Source organism: Anguilla rostrata, chromosome 13 (genome assembly GCF_018555375.3).
Source record: "Anguilla rostrata isolate EN2019 chromosome 13, ASM1855537v3, whole genome shotgun sequence".
NCBI classification, from domain to species: domain Eukaryota; kingdom Metazoa; phylum Chordata; class Actinopteri; order Anguilliformes; family Anguillidae; genus Anguilla; species Anguilla rostrata.
This window is the reverse complement of record NC_057945.1, coordinates 28,829,128-28,848,143: the sequence shown is the minus strand read 5'-3', so window position 1 is coordinate 28,848,143 and position 19,016 is coordinate 28,829,128. Positions and strand designations below refer to the sequence as shown.

General features: G+C 39.0%; 1 protein-coding gene across 1 annotated transcript in view; it reads right to left on the bottom strand.

Moving 5' to 3' along the window:
* The window catches only part of LOC135238033 (contactin-4), a 98,076-nt gene that overhangs the window by 11,924 nt on the left and 67,136 nt on the right, over positions 1 to 19,016 (bottom strand). Inside the window, exons 4-13 of the mRNA XM_064305661.1 lie at positions 15,288 to 15,414; positions 14,654 to 14,829; positions 9,608 to 9,703; positions 6,283 to 6,486; positions 5,491 to 5,593; positions 4,728 to 4,912; positions 3,696 to 3,838; positions 3,255 to 3,384; positions 2,626 to 2,776; positions 262 to 389 (exon numbers count right to left, since the gene is read on the bottom strand). Coding sequence (XP_064161731.1) covers positions 262 to 389; positions 2,626 to 2,776; positions 3,255 to 3,384; positions 3,696 to 3,838; positions 4,728 to 4,912; positions 5,491 to 5,593; positions 6,283 to 6,486; positions 9,608 to 9,703; positions 14,654 to 14,829; positions 15,288 to 15,414 — 1,443 coding nt within the window. The remainder of the gene's footprint in view (positions 1 to 261; positions 390 to 2,625; positions 2,777 to 3,254; positions 3,385 to 3,695; positions 3,839 to 4,727; positions 4,913 to 5,490; positions 5,594 to 6,282; positions 6,487 to 9,607; positions 9,704 to 14,653; positions 14,830 to 15,287; positions 15,415 to 19,016) is intronic.

Sequence of the window (19,016 nt, the reverse complement as noted above, 5' to 3'; positions counted from 1 at the left end):
ACTGAAACATTTCAGGGCTAGAGGAAGGAACAGTGGACTATTTTCCACAAAAGATGGCAGAGATTTTCTCCATTTTGCTGTGTGACCAATAACTCAGAGCTGCCAAGACCCAGGATGAGTTATGCTTCTGTCAGGCCAGCAGGAACATAAAACAACTATATATTTCATTATCAATTTCATGCTCGGGTTATTAGATTTTTTTCCCTTGCTGCTTTAAACCATCTGCTTATAAGGCAGTAAGATTTTTTCCCAAAAATGTACCTTTCACCACCAGGCTGCCTGTGCTGCTGGATATTCCAAAAGGATTCCTGGCCACGCAAGTGTACCGGCCTCCATCAGATTTGCTAACATTGGTGATTCGGAGACTGCCATCCTCCAAGATAGTCTGCCTGATTGGGAAAAAATGCAGAAAACTATCAGAAGCAGACAAGATGGTGATACATGAACCCAAGGGTGGGGAAAAAGAACATGTTGGGGAAAGAATTTGTGAACCCAGGAGTGAAATAAATAGTGTTTGTGGGGGGGGGGGGGGGTTCAAATACCTTTAATTTCTCTTAAATACACCCTTTTCTGCACATGTGAATGACCCAACATTTAAAAAAAAAAAAACATATTTACTTCAGAAAAAAGGAACATAGACATGAACAAGCCAATCTGAAATTAGCACCTCTGGTTTTGAGACACATTTCCCATCAGCAAATGAAAAAGCCACCTGTCCATCATGCTGTATTCATGAGAGCACATTTCAGAAGAAAAAAAAAAAATTATAAAAATCTTGCACAGAGCAATTTTCTTGTTTAAAGCAGAACAGATTTGCAGCGGGGCTGGCACGGTATTGACAGCAGAAAAGATTAAATGTGTGTATATTAATAGGATGCACGACGGGATTCTGAGGCCGCGGAGGGGGGGGGAGGATGGAGAGGAGCAAGGCATTATGAGGAGATGATTCAAAATGAAATGAATCTTTACCTGCTGCCTTATCATCATACAACATGTGTGCGATGCTATCAACTCACTAAAAGCCATTTCTAAAAGGTAATGAAATGAGATATGAATATAGAGCAGTCTCACTTGCAGAGTGCTGTCTGGTCTGAGTGAAATCCCAGAGATGTAAGGGATAGCAGAATAAAACCTTATATCTAAATCACTAAACACAGCAGACCATGCTCTTTGTGGTGATCGAATACATACTATTGTTAGAGTAAAATCCAAACCATTAGTGCATTTTCACATCTGCAACTTGGGTTCTCAAACAAGTATTGAAGACAAGCATGCATAAATACCACCGTCTCTGTAATCCAAAGGCTTCAAGGCTGCAAGCTCAAAAAATCAAACGATTTTACAAGACACCGCAGCATTTAAACAGCTAAATATGTATTTATTTATTTATTCATTTTATTATGCCAAAGCCAAATCCCAGAAATCAATGAGTGCTTTACTCAGATTTATGGATGAAAACAGTTATGAATGCACACTGAGGCCATGACCTGAAGGGCAATGAGTTGTAAAACAAATAAATGTAAAGAAAATATTTGTGTTGCCAAGGCATTTTCTAACCATGGGGGTGCATCTATATTCTTGGCTAGAAGCAATGACTGCATAATCACTGTTTTCAGCTTCTCCCTGTGACCACCACTGTGGAATGTGCGAACCAATCAATGCTTTTTCTTTGCATGTTGAGGCTGGTCCAGTGATTTACGGAACAAGCTGAGAAATGTGGCAATGCTTATTGATTGGCACCAGAGCAGGAAAAGACGAGCAGGCAGAAGAGAACAGCGACAATGAGGCCTGCTGTTTGCACTTCATTTAAGAGGAGCACGCTTCGCAAGCCGCGGCATATGCTGAGGAGAGCAGCGTGGTGTATTAAACAGCAGGGAAGAGAAAATGAGCTCTCTCTATCTCTCTCTGGCTCTTTCTCTCTCTCTCTCTCTCTCTCTCTCTCGCTCTCTCAGTTGATGTTGAAGACCTCTGAGGGGATGCAGAACGTTTCCGCCGGAAAAGAGATAAAATCGTAACCTGTTCCGTGACCTTGCAGGCCCCGGTGAACCGCCACGCTTACTTCATTCAAGCCCATGCTCTACCCAGAATGCACTCGCTTTCTTGTACCATGCACCCTGTTGGGAGAGTGGAGGAGGAGGGATCTGCCTATGGTTACTACCAGTCATCAGCAGTGTGAAGTTGCCCCAAGTAGAGGTCAGGGCTAAGACCAAGGCAGTGAATGGCCTTATGACCTTGAAAGTCCTCTGTGCAGTTAGCCACACTCCAATTTGTGGCGGGTCTGTGCAGGATAAAAAAGTGTGCAGTCACAAAGTTGCAAATTGTAGATATTTGCCCAGTGGAAGATCACTTTAACTCTCATTTGCCATGCCAGCCCAGCAGAAGCTCACCGAGGAGACAAGTGCAAGTCAAGAAAATGGAAACCCATTTCCACACAAAGAAAGGTAATGTTTCTTATTTATGATAAGGTCCACTTATTATAAATGGCGGGCGTCGCTTAATTAGAGAGCAGCCTCACACTAAGTTACCTCAGTGTGTGGCAGTCTGTTGGCTGATCTTATGGGTAATTACAATGGACTGCGATATGTGTGGCTGTAGACTTAGGCTGAGGAGCAGCGCTTTATGTACCTTGTGCTGTTTTTCAGGAAGTCTCCACTTTTCCTCCAGGAAAAGGAGGCTCTGGGAGAGGCATGCGGCCGGCACTCGATCACGACCTCTCCTCCTCTCTGGACCAGCGTGGACTTCTTCACCAGCCTCTTTGAGAAATCAGGCGGAGAAGCTGAGAATGGAAAACATGTTTAAGCCCATACAGCAGGGACACTCAAATCTACCCCTGAAGGCCAGTAGGCCTACATTTCATTCTTACACTCTAACCAGAGATTGATTTAGACCTGGGACGCCAGGAGAGCAGGATCGCTGGCCAGTGAGTGGCATTAATCAGTCAATTAGTAATCAGGCAGAAAAGAAAACCAACAGTACTAATGGCATCAAGAGCCAAATCTGAGTATGCAGGCCACAGACTAAGGAGACAGCATGCAGGTCAGATGGCAAGTATATAAGGAGAAATAGCTGCATGATGAGAATTATTGTGTATGATGATGATAATGATGATGATGAGTATGTGTGTGTGTGTGTGTGTGTGTGTGTGTGCGCGCGTGTGTGTGTCTGTGTATGAGTGTGTGCGCATGCATGCTAAATCTGTCCCTGACACCTTGTCTGTTCAAGGAGAATCACTAGAATTAATGTTTCACTCTTACCAACAACCTTGAGTTCAGCACTGGCGTAAATCACTCCATGGTCATTCTCGGCCAAACACTGATACATGCCAGAGTCCATCAGGGTTAGTTTAGAAATGGTTAATCTGCCACCTTCTACCTGTATTCTGTCCTGGTGATAATTGAAAAACAGAGTAAATTAATATATTAAGTGTGGGCACACATTAAAATAATTTTTATGGAATCAGTCCCAGCCTATGTTTACATGTCAAGTGGAAACACTCATCTCAGACTATATGACAAAATGTTGTTCCAGTATGCAGTCAGGGCCTTACCTTAATTAAAATCACAGTATTTGAATTAAGGCACAGTAAGCGTGCCTTTAAATGGCATTTCAACATCAGAATAACCTTAATCTAAATACTTTGTTGGACAGATGAAAAGCACTCATGGCCAATGACTTTGGCATGGCTTCTCTCTTACATCAAGGTTGAGGGGTTTTCCATTCTTCAACCACCTGTATGAGGGACTTGGCTTTCCACTGGCTCGGCACTCCCACAAAAGATCAGCTTCGATAGACATATAGGCATCTTTCAAAGTCTGAGTCCAATGCAGATTTTCCACATCTGAAAACAGAAACACTGAGAAATTATTCCTGCTACCTTACATTTCTCTAAACATGAATGTAATGGAGACTACCTGTCATAAGTGCAAACCTTACAAAGCAAAGTGTCATAAAAGCCTTCTATTCAAGCTTACAATGCACTTACAATGCACTTTTGTCTTTGAGGAGTATAATTTACATTTGTTACACTAAGCCAGGTACAAAGCATATTATGGTCAGATTACTCTATTCTATGACTAAAATGTTATAACTTGAATGTCACAAACTGTAGCCCAGTATTGCAGAGTTATGAATGGGCTGGCAGATATTGCCTCAAGCTGCAAGTGTTCTATTGCAAGTGTTGAAGTATTCTATTTTTTAATGCTCAACTGGGTAACTGCAACATTCTTGTTGGCAAGCAAGAGCTTAGCATCCTCAAAAACCACAAAACAGAAAGGTTAATTGGTACAAATTAATTCCAGATTATCCTGTCTTCATAATACCCACTCACAGGGCGAGAAAATTGTTATTAAACTCAGACTTTATAATTAGTTGAAGAGCCATTTAATTAGACTTGCTTTGCTGAACTTTGACAATAAAAACAACTGCAACCACAGCTAGGGTGCCACTAGGAATATTTAATTATCAGACATTTAATCTGAATGCTATTTACTGACTCCCTTGCTTTAGAAATGTGACAATCCGACAACAATAATAAACAACCATTATACATGACATAAAATTGCATCAAAAAATATTTGCATCATAATATTTGTATCCCTAATATAAAAATTAGTTTGGGATTTGTGTTTGTTTTTACTCTATTCACAGACAATTAATATATATCCTTTTCTTTTTTACTTAATTTGAAGGGATATGCAATTCCATTGAATAATGTTGGTTGGCTGTACCATAGAATATCAGTTGACCCTTGGCAACATTTCGTCCTCTCGAGTTCTCTGCAATGCATTCATATAAGCCTGCGTCTTCGGGTCGAAAATATGGGATTTCTAGCACACCATTGGAGTTGTTGATTTTAATCTTGCCAGGAAAGGGATTTCCATCTGCTCTTCTCCATGTGATGACTGGTACGGGGCTAGATCAGGTCAAGCAGAAATGTCATATCAGCCACATGCTGTATACTCCTGTACGTGGAGACAATGCCTCTTTGAGACAGATGAAGCACCACTGGTAAACAGGAGACACTGGATCCACGGCTGGACCGATCACCAGCGCCATTTATATTGTGCAAGATTAGTGTTCTGAGCTACGGAAAACTGAAATCTGTGAGGCTTCCGAAGGGGTTTTTCAAGAGTGGATGCATTGTTTTTGCATATAAAAATATAATAAATAAACAAAGCACAAGCCAGTGATCCTTTCAATACTTGCAGGCAAATCATGACCAATCAATTGCACTTGTACCAATTCATTGTACCAGAGTTTTTTTTTATCTGTATCAATCAAGTATTATTGATGGGCAGCTGCAATATATCCAACATGCACAACAGTACAAATGTATTAGGACTTAATTTTACCTGCATGCATGTACAAATGGGCCATTATTTATATGCATTCATCTACAAAGCTATCACTTGCAATGACTATTCATTATTGCAATAATTATTCTCTCCTTAGCAGGTTTGAGCTCACATGATAATGACAGAAGAGACCTACTTTCCTAAGGCGAAGCACTCCAATTTTACTGACGATCCTTTGGCAACGTGATTCGTTTCAGCAAACTGGACCTCTATCTTTGGCTCATACTCTCCCATGACAGCTGTATGAGTTGAGAAATAAACAAATAGAGGGACAGAGAAACAAATATTGAACTTGTCTTGCTGAAGTTACATTATCTGCACCATCGAGCGGTAGGCTGAGATGAGAAGTTGGTGAGAGATTTAGCATGTTGGCTTGGGTGTTTGGAGGAGGTGAATGAAAGAAGCGGCTTATTACAGACATCTCTGAAGTCAGAGGCGAACCTATCTGTTCTTTAAAAGTGAGTGTCTAGTCTTGTGTATTTGTATGTATGTACATGTGCATATATATATACACAAACACACACACATATATATATTTATATATATATACACACACAAACACATGTATGAGTGAGTGCATGCATTTATGTATGTATTTGTGTATGTATATGTGTGCACATGCCTGTATGGGTGCATGTGTGTGCATGTGCATATGCTTGAGCATGCGTTTCTGTGCACATCGGAGTCGCCTCCTCTCTTTCCTGGAGGTGGGACACATTAGACGGCTGTGTTCACTCCTAGAGCACGTGTCTCGGCACAGTGGTGACAGGCCGTGAATAAACTAAAGCTCTGGTTCTATGCCGTGGGAAGAAAAAAAGTGTCACACTAGAGACGATTGATTTATCGCCTTAGTTTCCACACTGCTCAACACCACAGGCAATCTCATTACACCAGTGGTGAGTCCGACAGGCCAGCGGAGGACCCTTACCGTCTCTGCGCAGCACAACGGGAGTCGGCGAGCTGAACGCCGTCGTGTTGGTCATCGCGCTCCTCACCACACAGGTGTAGTTGCCCACGTCTGAGGGCTCCACCTTAGCAATGTACAAGTTTCCCGTCTTCTGTGAAACAAAGCGGCGGGTGCCTTGCTGTAGAAAGTCTGGGCGTCCGTTGAAAACCCATGAGTATTTTATATCTGAAATAAAACATTAGAAATAGGCAATAAAAGGATGTAAGGTCTTTTTTTAAGATCTTGCCAGTGCTGTATTTTCTTGTCATCTGGGAATACCAAATCTGTCAAGGCAAATTCACTTGGGCTGGTAATCTTTATGAAGGTAGCACCCCTAAAAAATAATAATTGATTGGGATATGGCTAATGGCCTATTGCTGCTGCAAACTGATTTATTTTTTCAAAGTTAATTTTAATCTGACAATGTTCTAAACCATTGTCAGATTAAAGCAAAAATAGTACCCATGTGATGTGGTCTAAGCCACTTGCAGATCCAAAGGGGGTGCACAGGGGAACCCCTCAACAGACTGATTAACAGATGGTAGTCTGTCCCTTATCTCACAGATTTGTTTAGTGTTGGATATGTCCCTTTGATGAACAGAAATGCATAAATGTCTCATCCAATTCAAGTACTGAGAAAAAACAGTACATGACAGCAGTTCACATTGTTTTGCATCAATCACAGCGACCAAACTTCAAATCTCTATAATTAAGTTTCATAAATGACAGCCAAAAAATCAATATATTATACTTTGTATTATGTGCTTTAACCAAATGGTGAGATTGATACTTAAATAAATTTCTTCTTGTGTTCAGCTGAGCCTACTTCATGGCAGAAAAGTCACTTTGGCCGACATACTCCAATCATACAGACTGTGGAGTAATTTGAAGCTTCAAACATATTGTGATGTACATTGTGCCACTGTTTGTTCTAACAGGCTTTTCAATGAAGCAAATGGGTGAAAGGAGAGAGAGTATGTGTGTGTGTGTGAGAGAGAGAGACAGAATGAGAGTGAGTGACAGACAGACAGACAGACAGACAGACAGAGAGAGCTTTCCAGTGTGCCAAAATATATTATGTCCTACAGCTACCTTTCCATTGCTTGGACAGTTTGGGGTTACATTCACTTCCTTGAGGGAAACAGTGAATTAAAACCATTAATGTGGAAGTGGAAGGAGAGTGACAGACCTCTCATGATTAGGGACTATCACCGTGTATTCTGCTAAAGGGGTCTGGTCTCACTGCAACTGAGGACCTGCAGGTGTGTAATCCTCAATCCTCTGTCAGAATCATGCACGGCACATTGGAGATTTAACAGTACCTACAATTGAAGGAATGATGTGGCTGTCCATTACAATTTCACAATGACACGCTAAACCACATACAGCATAATGAATGCATTTATATCCACCCGTTAATAAAGACACACATGCACACGCACGCTCACACACACGAACATAAATAGCAGTCATTAAGCAGTTTGAAGCTTGCTGCTAATGTATCATATTCCTTGCTCCTGCCAAAATAATGCTAGTGAACCTTTGAAGTATTAAGTGTTTGAACTCCTACTTTGGAAGTCAGATTTATTATTAAAGGTAACTCGAAAAAGGTTTATTCACAGCCTTCAAGATAATGGTGTATTTGCTCTAAGCCTTGAAACAGCTGTACGATATGAAGAAATCCCACCAAACACATAACCAAGAACCATTTAAGAGGCTTAAAGAATGAGACATAAAAAGATGAAGGTGTGTGCAAAATATGAGGGGTTAACTGTGAAATTGCGCAGTCTGGATCGCTCCTGGCCATTGATTCAGTTGGAAATGTTGAGTCTGAAAATGCTGGTGTGCTGGCGTGAAATTGTGCTGGTGGCACAGGACGCGAGCTCCCGACAGGAGTACAGGGACTTTGAGGGTTTGTTAATCAGTGGCGCACAGATGAGCGGTCTCACAGCTGCGTGGCGGGATAAACGCTGCCTCACAGCCACATCAGGGACACTCCTTTAACGGGCCTGACGCCTTTATTACCTACCGCTCTAGTCAAATATTAAGTTGGCCCCCTGCAAGCTAACCAGAAATCAGCGAGAAAGTAGAAAATTAGTTTCTGCACAAACACACTTGCTGACTCATTTTAACTCAAGAGTGCAGCTCCAAGTGATAGGCAGAGTGTGTGAGAGGGTATAATCAACAGGTGTGCGCAATAGGTGTGAATATGACATTATATAATTATTGTCATCATATGCCTAATTGGCATAAACATAAGGCAAGGTGATACACACACAAAAGGTCTGTCATGTAACAGGCTAACCAAGTAACAGTTAAAAGTCATACAACTTATAAATAAAAACTCTACATTATAAAACAAAATTTTTATTAAATATAATAAAATAAAGCTTCTGGTTTTGTCACTGAATGTATATATATATATATATATATATATATATATATATATATATATATATGAATGTCAAATGTGTACTGTTCTGTTCCATACTAGCTCCATGCATCCCATATGCTGTGAATGGTTAGACCGTTGCAGTTACAATTTTGAATGACACACAGATGCTTTTCATTTGATAGACAAGCAGGGGGCCCTATTGGCTACGAGGTAAATATACCACACCCTGGCCTACATCATCGAGGAGCTCCCAACCCATCTATCATGCATCATGTCTAGTTTAACCCAAGTAGAACGTACCCCTCGGGGCTGATCAATGTGAATGGTTAAAACATATAGCAGCAAAGAGGCTGTAACTTTCTTTTGCTAACTAGCTAGGCCTACTGTTAAAATTAAGAGAATATATCTGAGCTGTGCTCAAAAAATACAACTAAAACAAAGCGCAGTGCTGAATAAAAAGCAGCTACTGAAAATATCATCACTCACTAAATCAGTTCGGAGAGTGAGTACGTGCTTTATTTCTCAAGATGACGAGCAAGAAGGCTCTCAGCGGTGCTCAAACATGCCACAAAAAACATCTGAACAAGCTAAAGCTAAAATATCAAAAATAAAGTCATTATTCTGTCCTGTAAGAGGCAGTGGGTACCGGAGTATTATTCCGATCACATTTATTGAGTTGAATGTGAACACGACAGTCCCTGTTTGGGAATTATGTCAAAAGTGACAGAGCGAGTATATGAGAGAAAATGTGAGGATCTGAGAGCATCACTTCAGGATATGGAGATTGATAATGTAAGAATTAGATGATGACAACAGGCCTTTCAGTCTATCTAGGAGCATAATTTTACCTACTGGGTAATGCATGGTGACAGAGCATTTCGGACTGGGAAGAAAAGCACACGGGTACTGTACCTCCAGAGTGAGGAGGGGGTCCACACAGCAGAACCACGGCCTGGCCCTCTCGTACAGACACAGCACTCCTCGGCTTGCTACTGAAATTCTCCAGATCTGAGAGAGCAGAAAAAAAAGTATCTTACTTTCACTTCTCATGTTGCAACTGCCTTCATCTGTGTAAGTGGTTCTTCCACGGACATTCTGTGAACCTCTTATTGCTTTCTACACACGCACTTACAGTATACTGTCCCAGGGCAAAATTCTCCCAAAACCATATTGAGTTTTCATTAATTTCATAAAATAAAAAAAAAATAAAAAACTCAAGAACTGTATCAAGAGAATAAAAGGATCGTGCCAGTGGGAGCAGGTGATTCAGTGCTCTAGCATGCCCTGCATTATGTGAATAGATGAATCCATTTTCATTTAATTAAATAATCAAAGGCTTCTATCCCTTAAGAACGTAGTTGGCTTTGTAGAGCAATTGATTCTGAGGGTATCCATCATCGGTTTGCCTACAGAATAGTTTTTATTACTTTTCGGAATTCGATCAATACATAAAAGTGAAATATAAAAAAAATGTGTGCCTATCAAGTAGATTTAAAAATAATGAAATGATTTTGCCACAGAGCCATTGATAACCAAAGTGTGTTCTCTTCAAAACTAGCAGAGGGGTTTAAGGGTCAGGGCTACAGTCTAGCACTTAATTGCCCATGAAAAGCAGAGATAATTTTTCAACTCACATTAGCGTGCCTGCAGCAAGAAACTTTAAAGAGAAACCGAAGAAATGAAAACATTTTTTTTTTGTTTAGCGAACAGAATCACTGTCACTCAATTATTATTATTATTATTATTATTATCATTAGCATTATTATTATTATTATTTGAAGTGAACTCAGTGAACTGAATCACCATCACTCATGCCTTCATATAATATTTTATCTGTGATTGTTTCATAAAGGAAAATCTTTCTATTAGGAGATACTGACCACAGCATTAGTAAACACTACTACTTTTAACTCATGGGACTTTTTTTATTTTCATCTGAGAGCAACCGGCTATCCACAAAAAAGAAAAAAAAGCTATTCCTAAATGGTTGTACCTTCAGAAGCATTGCTCAGTGCACACCTCACAATGGACCCCACTCACTAAAATGTTGCACCTCAGCATCCCTTGTTTCTGAGGCTGACTATCCTCCTGTGGACATGGTACACAGTGAATGATGACGACTTGCTCCTTTTTGTCCCCAAAAGGGGGGGGGGGGGGGGCTTGGCTACGTATTGGTCTCTGCCAGTTCCTTTGTTTGTTCGTTTCTCACACTGAAGTATTATGTGCCCACCACAAGATGACGACAAACCCACTGTATCCTCGAACTGTCCATCACACAAGTTAGCTCAGTCTCAGTTACACACAGAATGAGACCTTACAAGGGCAGAGAGGCAGAAAGCGAGTATGAATTAAAACCGCAAATACAGCTCAACTAGCTCAGTTTCAGTGGTGACTGAAAAAAGATACACCACTCTGTTAACTACTGCGTTAGCTTTCAGCACAACCTGCAATAAATGCTATCTAACAAAACCTTCCCTTCAAGATGAAAAAAATTTGTGCACTGCACATCTTTGCCATGAATATTCCATGGAGAACAGAGTGTACATGCATCCACAATGCTGAATAATGTTGATAATGTTTATTTAATATTCATTCACTGAACAAATGTTACATATGTCGGAGACTAAGTGTCTGTGTTCAAGTTCAATTATAGTGTATACAGTGCACATGTAGGGTGTTAATGGTGAAATGGAATTTATAGAGATGGTATTGCCTCCTCAAGGAGTGCCTTTTTTCATCTTGAGCCTTTGTGCCCCTCCAAATGTCATGGCCCTGCCACTGGGACGAGCTAAAAAAGGAGCAAACTTCAAGCTGCTAAGTCCCAGAACATTACACTATAATTAACAATGAATAAACCAAAAAGTTCAGCTACAACCTATTGTATGCTGATGATACACACTATAATCCACAACGATTTTTTACAGTGTAGTGTAGAAAATATAGGTAGTAAGATTTCAGGAAAGGTCCAATTACGGGGAATTCAAGCAAATTATGAAGTGGACTGGCTTCACATGGTGATGAAAATTAGTTAGGTACTGTACCTTTCTGGCAATGGATGTTGTGTACTAGAGATGAAAATGATTAGGCCTTTGGAGTTATGCTAGAGACAGGAGGAACAATCAAATAGCTAGTGGTGGTGTAAAGTCTATAATTTGTAATGCAACTGTGCATTTAATATTGTTTTTAAAAAAGGCCAGCACTCCCAAATGCTGTAACTTATTTTATTTACACTGCAGTATCCTACAAACTCATTTCGGCAATTGTGCCTTCGGCATCTAACAAAAGCTCAAACAGCCAGCTAGTATGATACACCTGTTTGTCTACTGAAAGCAAATGTGGTAATTGCCTGCAGGCTTTGGCTATCACATACAGCAAAATAACAATAAAACAATTACATACTGAATGAACACATTTGCATCAGTTAAAACAGTTGTAGTGTCATTGCCCGACATCCTCTCATAGAACAGCAACCTAGGTAATTTGTGGTTAATCATCAACAACTAAACCTCCTAATGGGACTTAAAACCATGTTAACAAGGATATGCCTCATTTAAAGCCACACCCTCTTACATTGCACATGGGCAGCAAAAATCAACTAAAAAGTAAAAATAAAAAATAAAAATGAATAAACATTTTCCCCATTGGACAAGATCCTTTATAAACCAATTTCACATGACCCACCTTGGTAGAAAAACCTTTCATTATAGAAATGTGTAAGCTGCTACAGTGAACACAGCAGTACTAAATCAAACAAGAATTACAGGATTAAGAAAACATCCCAAATTTAATTTCTCATTTAATCCCTTTGGGGCTTCTGTTCCAAGATTGTACATCAATTTCACCTGCTTGTGCAATGGTATTTTTTCCTTCCCTCCAGCCCTCTTTGGACTTTGGATTTAAAGTATCAGACTGAAGTGTCTAGCCACTGTCCATCACTGATCCTGGTTTATAATTGAGCTCTTGTGCTCAGTGATCCTAGTTTTTAATATACTTGATGTTTAAATACACTTACACACCGCAAGGACACAATAACAGATAAACAACGAATTTGGCAAGACAATTGATATGTCCTTTGATCTCCTTTGATCTCTTAAGTTTACAGCATATCCAGTGTGAGGATGAGAGCAGGTATTTCCCTAAATAATTGAATGCTTGTATGCACTGGTGACAATTAAACAATAGTCATTGTTTTTACTATTGGATTTTCATCATTCTACAAATATTTCATACCACCCCTCAAAATAGACAAAGGAAAATAAAATGCCAAATAAAAATGTATGCCAAATAAACATACACATTTATTTTGTGGCTGCATGGTGTCCTTAAGTGCAGGAATGCCAGAGTAAGCATACAAACAGCTGATACCATTCTCTACATAAAATGTTGTTGTGTGGTTTGTGTATCAGTTGCACTAGAGACACAAACCAATGATGACCAAGGAGGATGGGGGGAAATTGGGAAGGCTGAAAAAATATTTTTAAATGTAAAAAAATTTTTTAAAGTGTCCTGAATCTCCTCTTGATAGATGTGAAGTGTACACACACACACACACACAGTGAAGTGTTTCACTAGTTGGTAGCATATAAATTTGGTTCTCAGTGTCAACCACTTGAGAATATAATCACACAATCCTTCTTTCTGACTTTGTGGATGATATTTTCCCCCTATTTTCAGAGTGCTAGAGTGAGTGGTTCCTGTGGGTTTATGTTAGGTACGGTCTTTCCCCAGAGGACTGAGAATGATGGATTATACATGCTACATCCCTCATTAAAGAGAGAAGTATTTATGAACTCTCTGCCCTGCTTTTATCCTCTCAAATGTTGCAAGTGGTGATCCAACAGTACCAAATTAACACACCTTTAAATGTGCCAAAGTGGGAGGTTAAAATGGTAGTTTTGTACGAATGCTTCCAAAATATTCAAATAATATTCAGAATATATCATTTTAAAAAGGGGGACATCAGGGAAACTGAAAGGATAAATTAGTGGCAGTGTTGAGGAATGTTTAATAATTTTTGCCTTAAAATGCATATTCTGTCAAGCAACCCATCAAATGGATGTCCTTGAGCTTTAAAACAAGCCACCCATATGGAAAACCTAATTCATCATCACCTCACTATGTTTATTGCAACTTTATATAAGATATACTTAATATAATTATTCATTAAAAACACTTAGGAAAAACACATATTCATAAAATGCTTAAAGAATATTAAATGTCACCAGTTACTTAATTGTCCTGTAGAGGATAGTCGATGTGCCAATATTAATGTCTCTTTGTGATACAGTGGAGATTGGACATGTTAATTCTTCATGCTAACTGACAGGCTATTTCAATACACTTTTCTTTTTCAAATACTAAGTAATCCTGTGGGTTCATCAGAAGATGGAATCCTTTGTATGATGTGATTTAATCAGATGTATCCATTAGCATAGTCAGAGAACTGCTAATGACTAGTGGTGTCACAGACAAAATGTATGCCAGCGAACGCTTTTAAATTATCTTTGAGAATTGAATATTAGCAAGTATACAATTACATATTTTGTACATTTCATTAACCTCAGACCTATCAGCAAATATTACTATATGTCGTAGATCAAAACTAAACCAACAAAACATGATGCTTCAAATGTATTACTTGATCAAAATTAAGAAAGAAAAGATTCTATTTAGGTGAAAAATGGTGTTCCTAATACATATATAAATAGTATAATGGTAGTGTGTTCATTCAAGGATGTGTGAGCTTATTGGGTGTATGGCTGACAATATGCTTTCAAAATAATATCAACGTATATCCAGATCTATCTGAAAGGAAAGAAAACTGTGCCACAACTCATGCCGAAAGCACACTCCCAAGAGAAATACTCATTTGTACGGAACATGCATCCATTCAGAAGGGATTTGAGAAGATTCCTGGGTAATCTACTTGATGACAGACTTCAGGGTATATTTACTCACATGCAAACTGCACTTTGGCCTCTCTGCTGATGACAGTCCCTATGGAATTGGTGGCTATGCACTGGTAAATCCCCCCATGCCGAGCGGCCTCGGGGCTATTGATCATTAAGTTGCCTTCCATAAGGATGTAGTTCAAATCCATGCCCATGTCGATGTCTCTTCCACTAAATTTCCACCTGGAGAAAAACAATTTGGAACTGTTACTATTCAGGCAATAACAACAGGGGACTAAATACAGGGAAATACAGAGATAACTACAGAGAAAGGGGGAAAAAATATATTGGTGAGATAAAATAGGCCATGAAAGTTATGACAACTTTCACATTACGATTTCAGTTAATAACGCCAGTGTTAGTTAAGTTAAGTTAGTATAAGAGGTATAAATACTGACCTCACATTAACACATTAACCACATTAACTGTGGCATGTATGGTACAGTGAGTTAAGGAGATGGGAAGTTCCAGTTCCCAGATGAGTACTGTCAGACATAACCCTAATTCAGTCAAATAACAGTACAGTATAATGTAAAAAAAAACACACACACACAATATAAACTATGCATGATGTCCTGAATGAGCAAATAAGGAAAAAAAAAAAAAACATTTTGCCATTTGAAACGGTAGAGAAACGCCACCTGTAATTTGGTGCCGGGTTCCCCTTTGCCTTACAGTTGATGAAAACTTTGTTGTCATCAGAGTTCAAAGGAAAGATGTTGTCACTTGGTTCCTGAGTAAAAACAGGCCCATGCAGTACAATTTTCTCTGTTGGGGAAGGAAAAACACAATTTAACACTCAGTACCAAATACTGTTTATCAGGCAAATGGCACAGTATTACCAAGAATACATCTTCAAATGAAAACATTATGAGTTCCAGCAAAACTCCCATTACACACAAATGGGGTATTTGGTATAGATAAAATTAATAAACTACTCATTGGCAAAGAAGACCACTATCCACTGTCATAACATACAGGAACTAAGATAGTAATTTTATTTTTTCCTTGAGTGATACTAAATAAACTTGCCCTGCCTTTCTGGTGTGTGCAGGACAAGGATGACGGCTCTCCTAAGTCTCCCTGCATGGGCCTTTTCCAAAATATTAACTCACTTAATTACGTCTGTGAAATGTACCATCTCAAAAGAACAAAAAATAAATAAAAATAAAAAAGTAACATGCTCTTCAAACAAATATGCTTTGCTTTTGTTGCAAAATGTTGGTACAAAATTATATTCATTTTATTTTGCTGAGTCCTTCACAAAATCATAACTACAAAAGGTAGTGGTGAGGCCTTCTAACCTTGAAAAGTTAAAGGCATTCTGAGGCATAATCAGTCTAAGAAGGGGAGAGCTCTTAGCCTGGAGTGAGAGCCTTTCTATCCAGGCTCCAGGGAGGGGAGCCATCATCACTCTCTCCATATATGTCCTTTAAATGTAATAAATTAATTAACCTCCAAATGAGGGCTCAACCCAGGAAATGCAGTAGGACACCAAGACAACAAAAAAGGGCTAATGTGACACCTGTAAGTCATATATATATATTGAGTTTGGTGGGGGGAGGGGGGGTGGGTGGGCGGGAGGTAGATTGCAATTGTGAAGGGCACTTGTGGTTTAAAAAAATATATATAAATTAATTTTATGCAGCTAAAAGGGCACTTTTGCTGTCTCAGGGTATGGAGCGTATGCTTCAGCATACAGCAATATGTTGGTCTGAGCACGTGGCTGCTGGTTACATACAGATCAAGAAAATGGGGGGAAGGGGAGGGGGATAACTGAAAAGCAAAAAATGCTGTGGAATTTTGTGCACTCACAAAACATGAACAGAAGTCTCCCCTCAAGCAATAAATACTTGCCCCGATATATTTTCACATTTTACTGTCAAGCAGGCTGGCAGCATGGGGGCCGGGCCAGTGTGTTGAGTAGCCTGGATTTAGAGAGTCCCAGAGGGAGAGAATACAGAAGGCACTCTGTTTTCAGCATAACAAGCAGCCTCTACACTAAAGGTATGGGAAAAAAAAAAAAAACTATTATTTGTAAGCAAGGCTAATATTGACTCGGTTCGATCCAGAATGTCTGTAGGATACAATAATCCTCAGTGTACATTAACCCGGCCAGGATACACCTTGTCTCATATCACAACCTGCTCTCTGAGACACTCTGGGGTCCTCCCAAACAACTCTCCTTGTCAATGAGAGAACAAATCATATCTAGAATGACAATATCCAAATCCTATATTTATATTCATTTATATTTATTGTGGAATGTCAAGCATATATATATATATATATATATATATATATATATTCAGAAATACCACAATCAAATGAACCTGTCTTGAGTGAAAACATTCTTCTTCACTGACAAATCAAAATAGCAAGAAACTGATCCTTTACGTGCTATGTTCAGGAATAAAAACAATTACAGTGATTAGTAAGTTTATGCAGAAGGAAAAGTTAAAGATAGATGTTGTCTGAATCTAAGTCTTTGTATCTATGCACATATATACAGACAGGTGACAAATTAAAGGAAAAACGTATTATACTAATCTACATTATACTAATGAACTTATACTAAATTTATTTATTTTTCTTTGCCATTTTTCTCTTTGCTGCTCAACTGGAGAGACGTGCATACATGCATAAGGCTCTATCTTATGCACAGGCCTAAAGAGAGCAAAGGCTTCTCCGTACAGGAACGTGCGAAGAGATGCACGAGCTCTCTTGGGTCATAGCCACGACCATCGGTTTATAACTCCAAATTAAATATGTTCGCTATACTGGAAGTAAGCTAAAGAAACTGATCCGTAAACGAGACAATTTGTTTCCTTGTAATCGAAATATGTGCATGCGCTCTTTCCTGCAGTAATATATGCACATTTGATATATGGTCTTGTATATTTAAAATGCAAAGGAACAATGAGGTTAGCTAGACATAGCTAGGTTCAGTAGCCTTTTGTCAACGCATTCTCCTGATCTTTTGGCCATATATTTAGCACCACATGGCAAAAGCTGCACTTCATGATTCGCTTCATGAAGCTTCACAACAGAGCTCCACATTAGCATTATTCTCTCAGGCACCCCTTTCCATATGCTTCTTAATTTAGCCTTTTAGTATTTTAGTTCAGATGTTCGTTTGTTTAATAAATTCTATTTTATTGAACCTCGGCATTGATCTGATTCGGATTCGGATAAATGCTAGAGCCTAACACCTCAAATAACTTACGCATGTTGTTGCATTATTGGTTATTATTTTAATATTTAATATTGGAATTCATAATCATGGTTTAATAATTTATTTTATGAGACTTATTAACTATGAGACTGATTATACTTTTGCACCATTTGATCACTGCATGAGGTCATATAATTATATCTCCTACATTCCTTATTGCCTACTTGTGAGGAATGTTAAAACACACACATTTTTTATTTCTGTCTGTGTTTTCCCCTGCACATATTTTGGATTTACAATCTGTACTGTTTACAGAACTTGCTCCATAACCTTGAATAGTATGTATACTTTCACAACAATGACATTATTCAGAATAAATTAACCTTGCTCTGTATTACAGAGATGCAGTTAATGATATATTTGTCAAAGCCACGTTAGAGCATTCACAATTAAAATATTTTGTATGATAATTTGACATATGATAAAAACAGGAATGAGTTTATTATAGATTTCTGCAGCAGCATACAGCTAACCCCGGGAGACACAATCCAATTGCTTCAGGTGCGATGCTAATTTACACAGCAATGAGAATGAGCAGCTGGTCAAAATCTGCCAAGTCACCTTTAGAAACAGCCCACTTGTACAACAATCAATCAGTCTGATTTAGCATCTACATGTTCCCCTGTGATTACATCACTCAGACTTCACTCATGTGCTGACTTTATTGGAAATTGGGGACATATTTTCAATGGCCCTGACGATCTTTGGGACAAGTGTAATTCATCGGCAATGATATGTGTTTTGGTACAAAAAAACCCACCAATATATCACAGCTATTACACTTTAGTTAAATCCATAATGAATCAAGACAATAACAAAATAACAGCAAATCAATTAACTGAAAAATAACAGAAATTAATTATTTAAAAAATCAAAAGTCAATACTATGCAAACACCCAGTGGCATCACTAGGGTTGGTGACACCCGGTGCGGTCGACCGTTGGTGTCACCCGATGTTGGCGGCGGGGGGTGCTGGCGGGTGTGGGTGCAAGGAATTGCGTATTATGCATTCAAACGACAAAGCGCTTCTCGTCACATTAATACTGCTAATTAAATAAACCGTCAGTAAACTGCATCTGAGAAATGAGCTGTTTCAACCCGTCGCTACACAAAACACTACACAAAAAATGTATTG